Source organism: Hemibagrus wyckioides, linkage group LG06 (assembly GCF_019097595.1).
Source record: "Hemibagrus wyckioides isolate EC202008001 linkage group LG06, SWU_Hwy_1.0, whole genome shotgun sequence".
NCBI lineage: Eukaryota > Metazoa > Chordata > Actinopteri > Siluriformes > Bagridae > Hemibagrus > Hemibagrus wyckioides.
Window position 1 is genome coordinate 19,516,831 of NC_080715.1, and position 11,292 is coordinate 19,528,122.

Sequence of the window (11,292 nt, forward strand, 5' to 3'; positions counted from 1 at the left end):
ATGACACAGTAGCCTGTACCCTTTCTCGCATATCAGTCAGTCTCGCAAATAACTTCCAACCGCGGAGTGAGCAGTACTTAATTAATGCAGGAAAAATACAGCAGCACGAAGCTGAAGCTCACTCACATGTTGGAATATCCCGGTGTGTGATGGCAGTTATAAACAGGATTGGGATAATAAATAAAGTCCTATCAGATATCAGCAGATAGCTGTACAGACTTTATATTATTATTATTATTATTATTATTATTATTATTATTATTATTATTATTATCATTTGTAGCAGTAGTAGTAGTAGTAGTAGTTCAATATTCCAGCTAGCACTTTGCGCTATATATGAACTACTACAAAGCAATTTGTTTTTTCAGAATAAAAACAAAGCACTGCGCGTATTTTGTCCTGATTGCTATGTCACTGTTACCATGGAAACTTTTAAATTGTAAAAAAAAAAACAATGAAAATACTACATAATGTAAATAAAAAGTTGACTTATGCAAATTATAATTAATTCACAAATGATTTAATATAATATAATTACAACATTTCATATGCGGTCGACTAATAGTTAATGACCACGATATAGCTAATAAGTAAATATTATTCTAATCTAATATTTAAACACAACGCAAAAATATTAGAAAGATAGATAATAGGTAATAGGTGTCTTTTGTATATATATATATATATATATATATATATATATATATATATATATATATATAGTATTCATATATATACAATAATAAGTGTTACACAGCTGACATTCAAACACTAACACTACTCACACTACTCTTTTGATCCAGGGTTGTTACAGGCTATATATTTAATATTTTTTAATAACAAAAGAAACTTTATGTAGAAAGCACAAGTTTAATTAGATTCATGCAATTATGGTAACTACATATCAGTGCTGTGACTGATTGCTCAAATAATCAATGCATCTTTGCAATAGATCGATTTATTTGCGTTGTTTCCTGAATTTTAGAAATAAATCCGGCGTTTTTTTTAAAGTATGGGATTGGTGTTCATGCGTTAATTTGACTTATTTGATTCCTATCAATAGACAGTTATATATATATATATATATATATATATATATATATATATATATATATATATATATATATATATATATAAAACATCCATAAATTGCATCAATGCACCATGAGTTCAGGCAAATCGGCTCATGTTATGGCACCATTCATATCACCTAATAGCCTTAATGAAATTATCGCGGAATTAATTAAACACGGCTCCCCGGTTCCTCAACACCGTAGGCATGTTTAATGAAGTGTAATCATATTAAGGGGCTCCACGGCGGCATTGATTTGGAGCAAAGCTGCTGAAAGTTGAATTCAGAAGCGCGAGGAGCCTGTAATTGCTCAGGACACGGCGGTGGGGGCTGGGCCGAGGTGAGCGCCGTATAAATAGTGTGATCTCCAAAAACACAGACACACCAACCGGAGTGATCTAAACCTCCTCCTCCTCCTCGTACACCCCCCTTTCCAACATCCGCGCGTTTACTATCGAGCTCACACACATACACACACACACACACACATAGACATACACACATACAGAACGAGCGAGAGAGAGAGAGCGAGCGAGAGAGAGAGCAGCGCGTTAGGGTCGTAAAGTGGATTTGTGCCATCAGGAGCGCTTCTTCTCCAACCATGGAAGAACTCACGGCGTTCGTGTCGAAATCCTTCGACCAGAAGAGCAAGGAGAGCAGCAAAGAGAGCATCACGTACAGGGAAGTTTTGGAGAGCGGCTTGGCGCGGGCCAGGGAGCTGGGAAACTCGGAGAGCAGCCTGCAGGACATTACCGACAGCAACACGCACTGTCCCGTGCATCTATTCAAGGAACACGTGGAGCTGGACAAGGACAAGCTGAAGGAGTTTAACGTGGCCAGGGCGAGCGACGGTAAGAGACGTGCACGGCTTTCTCAAAGCGTTTCCGAACTAAAGGAAGTGGCGCGTGAAAATATCCACTGCTAAAGTCTGTGTTGACGTTTTAGTTGAAGTGAAGCCCCACAATTCACGGAAAATATTCCCGAATTAGTAAAAATGTTTAAAGTGTGCATAAAAAGCATGTTGTGATTGTTCTGATACTGATGTAAGATGTGAATTTAATCCTAACTTTAAAACGGGCATTTTCTAGAATTTAGCAATCTCACGATTATTAATTGTCGATGTTATTACCTAATATTTTAGTAAGCAAACGACGTTAAATTACATAAAAGGCCTTGGTTCTTCCACTATTGCCAGAATAATATATATATATATATATATATATATATATATATATAAATACACGACAAATTAAAAAAAAAAAAACTAACTAACAAAGAAAGCAATAAAAAAAAAAAAAATTAATAACAAACAATAAGGGATCAGGCTATTTTCAGCTAAACCTGTTTCACTTTACAGAGCAGTGTATTATAGAAAACACTGATCACACGAAAAACATGTTTAAGAAACCCAGCTATTTGTAAATAAATCTTGTATCTTTTCTTGAAGTAGGCTTAATATTATTATTATTAATAGTAATAGTAATAATAATAATAATAATAATAATAACAACAACAACAACAACAATAATAATAATAATCATAATCATAATAATAATATATTATTTGTGTGTGAGTTTTGGAAGGAATAATTATTGCAAACATGGTTCTGCGCAAAATTAGGCAAAAAAACGGAAATTACAAAAGTGTATGTAAAATCACAGTCTCAGTCAAGACTGAGTAATATAGCTTTTTATTGACAAATTCACATATCACAATGTTACTATGTTATTTGTCTTATGCTAATATGTTTTACCTATTGAGAGGAATTGCTCTAAAGATGCATGTTTTGAACATTATATAAAAATTAAACAAGAACAATCGCATTAAATATTTAATGGATGTAATAAATATCTATTTTAGTGTTATGTCTGTGATATGAGTTTAATAGTAAGATGCCTAAGGACACTCTCTTTTTGTCCAAGTTTTCGATACTTCAGAAGATTGTTGGCAATAAACAAGCCTTCTGTGGCAGGACATGTTTTGCTCAGAGCGCTGTGTTGTTGTGCTTGAAGGAACAGAAGGAACCTCGTCTGTATATTTATCACACTGACAGGGTAAACTGTTGTATGAGGCAGCTTGTAGTAACGAGTTTTGCTTTTTCCTAGGGATTTATGAGTGCAAAGAAAAGAAGGAAGAGGTGAAATCGGAGGACGAGGACGCCCAGGGTAAACTGAAACAGAGACGGAGCAGGACAAATTTTACCTTAGAGCAGCTGAATGAACTGGAGCGCTTGTTTGATGAGACGCATTACCCGGACGCGTTCATGCGAGAAGAGCTGAGCCAAAGACTGGGACTGTCCGAGGCCAGGGTTCAGGTAAGAGCTCTTACCAGTGCTGTTAATGCATGAAACCAAATTGCACTTTTTTTAAGGATATTTAGGCTTAGACACATTCTAGAGGCACAATGGAAACGTTTAGCAGGCCGAGGTTATTTTTAGCAGGCCGATTAAGACTAAACCGGGCTGGAACCATAATAAGTGTCCATTCAAGGCTGTTTTTCTAAAACAACCTTACACACAGCGTCAGTCTATACACATTAAAAACTCAGCTGTGCACTACCTTATAACCATATTAGATATTAACTATACGATACATTTGTAATTCTTAGACCCTGAAGGAATGGATGAAGATAAAAGGCTCTTCAGTCGCTTATTGATTTATATGCACCACCTTTGCTCACAAATGTTTGAAGTTTAGCAGGCCTGTGTTCTTCAACAAAACACATCCTGATCCCCTTGGATGCACAGTTTATTGTACTGCTAATGCTACCAGCAAGTACTACTATTACTAAAATACTAATAATTATAATCATCACAACTACAAAATAATAATAATAATAATAATAATAATAATAATAATAATAATAATAATAATAATAATAATAATAACTTAGAGGTTATAATTTGGCACTGTATGAAATCACTGTTGATCGTTATTATTATTATTATTATTATTATTATTATTATTATTACATTAAAAATCTCCGGCAATCCCATATCATCACATAATCGTTAATAAACGCAATTTGTGGGTGGTATAATATATGTTTATTATTTGTCATATTATGTATATGATTTGTCGTCCAAAATAGGACTTAGTTAAAAAGCACGGTAGAGATTATATCCTGCAATTATACTATGTACATATGATGCAGCTCGTCCAACACAATAAACTAGATATATAACATATAAAAAACTAATGAAAAAAAATATATTTCATATTTTGGTTAGTAATTATAAAAGGTCTTTCTGGTGCAGCAGAATGATCACATTTAGAATGTGCTTATCAAGGCAGGTATTTATGAAATTAAAAAAGTCATTTGTCAGTTTGAGCGAGTTTGGGTAGCCAGAGTGAATGCGGATATGAAATAGCTCCTTTAGTTCCAGCAGCTCCAGCGATCAGAGGTAAACTTGCTTATGTGCTGCGGAAAGATCTAACCACATCATTAAAATTAATGAAGAGATTGAACTGCTGCTGCAGGGGACACCTTCTTATGTCACACACCTCATTTTCTCCAGCGTTATCTTTGTAATATCTACCATTGGCTTGATATACTGTTCCCATAAAAATGTATTAGAAATAATCCAATTGGGCAGTGGCTGGTGCTGGGGCTCAGCTTTGCTCCGGTAAGAGGTAGCAGCTTCACCGCCTGGGCCACAGCCTGGTCAATCTTCAAAAAATGTTCTTTCAGAGGCAAAGGCCAAATCGTATTAAGCATGCTCATATAAACCAGTCTATAAGTATTGTGGCCTTTTCACCAAAGGAAAAAAAAACGTGGTTGAATTTAAGAATATGCTCTTTACATATTTTGGCACAAGACCGTGGTTGTACCAGAATGCAGACAACAGACGCGCAATATCTCCAGTAGCAAGGGAACAAAATTGATTTCAGCTTAAACGCTGGTGTTGAAATTGTAAGACACGAGGTGGATAGCCGATATTAACCTGTTACTGAAGTGTTATACAGAAACCTCACACCGAGCAGCTGTCAGGAATCTAATTGAAAGTTATGAGACCTTGGTGAAGAGAAGGCAGTAATTCAATTACAACTAATATCTTTCGGTTCCTGGTGCAGAGCTAAATTAAATGTCATTATTCACTGTCTCTAATAAAAATCAAAAGGAAATCGGATTAGGGTATTTGCGAAATGCATCATTGAGTGGCCCTTAATGAAGAAATAACTGTCTAAACCAGTGTTATTCACTTCGCTTAGCATACTGATAGATAATTAGAATTGATCTCGAACGGAAAATTGATTTGTTTTCAATATCACATAAGGTACATATTATTAAACAAAACGGAAAGACGAGAAGTACAACGTCAACTCAAGATTATTATTATTATTATTATTATTATTATTATTATTATTATTATTATTATTATTAGTAGTAGTAGTAGTAGTAATAATAATAATAATAATATCACTATATTCTTCTAATATAATTGACACATTTTCAAAACAGAGTATAGCAGGAGCGAAGCTGACCTGAACCTTTTGCACGTCTGAAATTGTAATGGTCATTAAATGATCTCATTAGATATGAAACGCTGAGCATTATGTGTAGGCTACATAACGCCAATAACACAGCCGCGTTAAACCACTTCACTGATATTTTCCATCTTATTATCGAAAACGCCACTCAGACAATCATGACCCTCACTTATGCACAGAAACACATTCTGTTTTATAAAGAGCTCGGCAAACTGTGTTAGCTAAATTCATATAGCTGCAGCTTCTGTGTCTTGAATGTAGGCTTTATTAACCAGGCGTAAGTCACTAATATTGCCACTGAAAAAAGACCGATTCTAACAAGTCACACAAACGAGCTAAGGGTATCTCTTTAAAAAAAAAAAAAAGCAAGTCTATTACTATCATGAAATGGACCTTTGGATAGAGCAGTCGACATTCACTTACATCATACAGGCCTTCCTCATACGATGTGATGATGATGATGATGATGATGATGATTATTATTATTATTATTATTATTATCATGACAAATATACAACGTGTATGATTTTTAAAAAAATATTTTGTTAACCCCTTGCACTCATAAATATTTCGTAATACTTAATTTGCATGCACACACTTTCACATAAAGTGCCTACAATAATTGTGTTATACAGAATCCTGATATAAATCGCCATACAGTATATTTCACGTCGTCATGTCGATAAGTAAACACGCCCATTCCTAAATTTGGCTGAAAGGGTTAGGGACCCGGCTCTAAATATAATTTGGTGTGATATGTAATTTGAATAGGGTAACAGTCAAGTTCACCCACTGTCATTTGTGTTTCAGGTATGGTTTCAGAACAGAAGAGCAAAATGCCGAAAACAAGAAAATCAGATGCACAAAGGTATATGGTAAAATATTTCTATCAGTCAATTAAGGCCTTGTGTTAAACGGTTCATGGATAGCCTTAGTCTTTCAGTGCAACTCAGGGAGATGATGAAGAGGATTTTCACTACTTCCTACAATTTAACAAATGAAATGAAAGTTACTGATTCTCTTGTAGTATGCATCATGAAATTATAGCATCATTAGCAGCTGACTTCTGACATCTGGCTCATTTTGACTGTTGTATGCTTGTAGGTGTGATTCTGGGCTCCGCCAGTCACTTGGACGCGTGCAGAGTCGCTCCCTACGTTAACATGGGCGCCTTGAGAATGCCATTTCAACAGGTATGCACATCTACTACTAACTAAAACCATTTCTTTCCATCTTAAAAGAATCGTTTTAAATCGATGAATGAAAATAATAATGCTGTGGTGCAGTTACACCAAGGTTACAAACAAACACACTCTAAGACAGATCATTTGATCCATATATCTTCGACCTCCAGATCTTCTAGGAGCCTATGGGCCACGTCCCAAGGCCCCTAAAAATAAATGCATAAAAATAACCAATCATAGCATGTGTTGCTATTTGTGTGAAACATTTCTTTGGCACAGTGTTTAGTAAGGTAGTGTAAGGCTTTTGGATAGGGTCGATGTAGTGCCCTGTTATGGTCCTGTATGTCTAAAGTTCAGAACAAGTTTCCGATTTCACAGCCCACACACCCCCGATTCAACACATCAGTCAATTGGCAGGTCGAACCTTAAAACCAAACAGTGGACACACCGCTGGCTTAAGGGCTAAACACCAAGTGCACTTTGACTTTTTTTAGCGTAATGGCGGACCGCTTTGTCGAAAGGTTTGTATGAGGCGGGGGTCGCAAACTGGGGGCCATGTCAGACCCAAGCGTCCTTTTCAACCCTGAGCCTCGATGAGAGGAGGGTGAGATTAGAGAGACCGGGAGACATTTGATCCAGTGTGTGTTTTGGAAGCGCGAGTGCGTCAGTCAGGCGGAAAAAAGCAGCGCTCATTAAGCTAACGGTGCAGCTAGATTAAAGAGCTTACGGTGGGGAGAAATATAGCGCAGACGGATATTGGCTGTGAGCGGCACTGGCAGGGCAGGGGGAGGGAGACCTGAATACTGACACCATAACACCAGCACGGGGAGAGCAGGACAAAAACTGGCGCCACCTACTCTGTAGCAAAATGTCCGCCACCTGTTGTCCAGACGGCGCGAGCGGTGCTATAGTGCTGCACGTGCTTCTCACTTTTAGTCTAAATGTCAGCAGGAGAGCTGGTGTTAGGGAATTATGAATAGCTGTGTAATTTAATGCTCATATCTCATATCTCTTTTGAATATGGTTATATCTCAGTGCAGTAAAATAAAACATCTAAAATGACAGATTATCTTTTCCATGCAATCTGTGAAACAGTAACAAAACCAAAAAAACCAAAACGCAACTCGTACAAATCCAACATGATAAACCTAAACACCACGAGCCTGGCTTTGTTTTAGTTGGACGTCTTAACTGATGGCACTAAGGTTTTATATGATACTCGTGCAAAATTAGATATATCGGTGGCAGAAAAAAAGCATAAGCGGGTGATGTGTAATTTTCACCTCATCATATTAAAATAATGGTTGAAAATGTGCAACTCTATATTTTATTCTGGCTGCTTGTACCTCTTTTCCTTTTGCCTAGGAATACGAATCTGAATAAATATTTATAGCCGTATTTGTGAGCAAAATTGTTTATTCATGCAATTGAATACATAATTAGGATTACGAGCTCCTGTAGGATTGCATGCATGGATGCAAAGTTTCATGAATCATACTAATATGCAGAGATTTTCAAATGATCGGATTCCTTTGACTATTAAGTTGGCTGGGCACACTACATAATTCAACAATGTTAACTCAGATGAAAAAGAAGTGTGAGTTAGCCCTGGCCTATTTTCAGTGAAAACATGCAGTTAGTGGAAGCGTTTAGAGAAGCGAAGGGGGAAGCATGGTGTGTTCAAGCATGTAACTGGATCCCTGACTCTCCTCAGGCTGAAAACGCCTGCCACAAAGTAATGCTGCAATTGTTTTTCTCTTGGTTCACAGGTACAAGCACAGCTGCAGTTGGAGGGGGTGACCCACTCGCATCCTCACCTGCACCCCCACCTGGCAGCACATGCTCCCTACCTGATGTTCCCTCCTCCGCCGTTCGGACTACCAATCGCCTCGCTGGCAGACTCGGCCTCGGCAGCGGCCGCTGTAGCAGCGGCTGCCAAGAGCAACAGCAAGAACTCCAGCATCGCTGACCTGCGACTCAAGGCAAGAAAACACACGGAGGCGCTTGGACTCTGACCCCCATGGGCGTCTCTACTGCTCTGAACTGATAATTGTTTCTCACACAAGACTGCGCCTGTGAAAAAGGCCATGACACTCACAGTTAAAACAAAAACAAAATAAAAACTAAAGAGAGAGAAAATGTACTGAGAAAAGAAAGTGAGAGTGAGAGAGAGCATGGGGGGAGCTTGGGGGTAAAGAGAACGTGAAAAAAAATGTCACAAAAACCAGCTGCCAAAACACACCACTTGTAGAAAAAGGTAATTAAATACCAATGAAGTCACCTTTTACTTTTCGCCCAACAGGCAGGACTGCTTGGAGGCCACTGGCTCAGCCCTTTCCAGGCCCAGATCACAGCCCCAGGACCGTACAAAAATATCTGGATGTCTGTCTGAAACCCAGCGATTAAGAGTGGCGACTCTTAGAAAATGAGCAAAGCAAAAGGCAGACTCAGAGTGACTGAGGGAAGATAGAGCTTGGTCAGTACTCTCAGAATGAGAGTCTCAAAACTCAAAAGTTTGGATTGTCAGCCGTACCGAGAGAAAAAAAAAGCAACGGCCATATTTGTCTCCACCCACTGTGTTTGTGCTGCTGCCAAGAGCATGTGTTAAAATGAAGGATAGTTCTAACGGGGAGGGCCTCCATTGTAACTGACATTCACCCTGCTATGACAACCTTCCATCATAGTACCACGCACCTAGTTTATATATAGTTTTTATTTTTTAAACCCACAATGGACAGAGATCGGAAGCAGCACTCACACCAAGAGTACAATCACGAAAATTGAATTTCTCTTGCTTATTCTTAAAGTTTTTGAAGAAACACTATACATAGTGGAATATAAATCCTGTATATTTCCTCTGGGCATGGGTATGAAGGACTTTAACTTTCATAGCTTTCATTTTTCCATCATTTTGGCTCTCTCTTTTCTTTTTGCAATGTGTATTGGGAATAGAAGTGAAACTAGCTTTTGCACTTCAGGTCTTGTATCAAGGTGTTTACAATCCTTATTGCAAGAAAATACTACTTCTATATGAGGGTGAAATTGGGGTTTCGTCAAAATATATTGAAAAGACAAAAATAATAAAAGGGTCACTGCAATTTTCTAATTTGAAATGCAATTATGTGCAGTTAAGTGCAATACTGTAAATATGAGAAAAAAAAACAAATAGCAGTTGATGTTTGGTAATCAACAAACAACAATTTCTTTTGGCACTGATATTGATGTATTCCTAGTTGTTTTTCACAGACACATTTTTTTTCCAGGCCGTGTAAATGATAAGTTGCTAAGTCATGTGCCATAACTCCCCACGTGTGATGGTACTCAAACATAGCTTTGCATATGTACATTTTTAATCTTGACACTACATTGAGGTAGACCAGGCAAAAAATATAAAACATGATTCTTTACAAATATACAGCATTTACTTTAGCATTGTAGGCTTTTCTGGCTAAAATTGCCCACCAAAGACTCTCCTTCAATAATAGTACTTAGAGCAACTTAAGGAATGATTGTAAATCTACAGAAGCATTTACAATAGTAAAATGTTTTTTTGTTTTAAACACTTTTGAACAGTGTATCATATTTTTAGCACATGGACACAAATGCTAAAACTTTTTGTCAGTCAAAGGAACTAAATATAATACTATGAGGAAAACAGTTTTGTTTGCAAGCCCGTTGTATATGTAACAGATTTCTATTTGTTTCAATATAAACTGCCTTTGAGCTAGTAGATCCTAGTTAGGTCTACCTCTGACAATAAATTATCCATTGTGGTACAGTTTTGTTGTTCACTTCATTATGGTATTTAGGAATGTTTCTGTTTCTTAAAGTGAGGTCATAGGTTCTTTTTATTTATTATTTTATCTGAAAGTTTATAAATGTTGAATGGTCTAATTTCACATGTACATTTTTACATGGCTTTGCAATTATTTTTATATACTTTTTAAAGCTAACATTTGCAACCGTTTGAAAGAAACATGTGATTTGCAAACATTTGTTTGACGAAAATGTAGCGTGTCTGAGTTTACAAACATTTCAGGGACGATGGAGAACATGATCAAACTTTGTGCTGAAATTTTCTTGAAGCTCCATGAAATTTGTTGTATCCCATAAATGACATTTCATATGAAAGCATGCCCAAACATGATTTGCCATTGGGTTTGTATTTTTTTTTTTTGTTGTTTCATAAAAAAAATTGAATGTACATCTTGTACAAGTAAACTATCAATAAAATTATAAATATTTGTAATAAGGTTTATAATGTGTTATGCATCTCTAAAATGTCTTAAAATAAAGACAGTTCCATGAAAAAAAAACATACACTTTGAGAAAAAAGCAAGTTCTGGAACATTTTTATGCCCAAGTGAAGCGCCGTTCAATCCAGTTAAACTTGAAGCTTAAAGCTGAAATGTATCAATATTATACATAACCACAAGCATGCAGTCATTTAATGCAGTACATGTGACAAGGCTTTGAAAAGGATTTTTTTTCCCTTATTCCTCACACTCGAGGAGCAATGCACCAGTGAGACAGATGATAAAGGAGT

The 11,292-nt window shown here is 36.8% G+C and overlaps 1 protein-coding gene across 1 annotated transcript; it reads left to right on the forward strand.

The window, feature by feature from the left end:
* Positions 1-1,452: 1,452 nt before the first annotated feature.
* On the forward strand, positions 1,453-10,917 carry shox (shox homeobox). Its single transcript, XM_058391145.1, has 6 exons — positions 1,453-1,923; positions 3,178-3,386; positions 6,373-6,430; positions 6,667-6,755; positions 8,516-8,728; positions 9,049-10,917. The coding sequence occupies exons 1-6, from the start codon at positions 1,674-1,676 to the stop codon at positions 9,136-9,138; spliced, it is 909 nt and encodes a 302-aa protein (XP_058247128.1). The 5' UTR covers positions 1,453-1,673; the 3' UTR covers positions 9,139-10,917.
* The last annotated feature ends 375 nt before the right edge of the window (positions 10,918-11,292 follow it).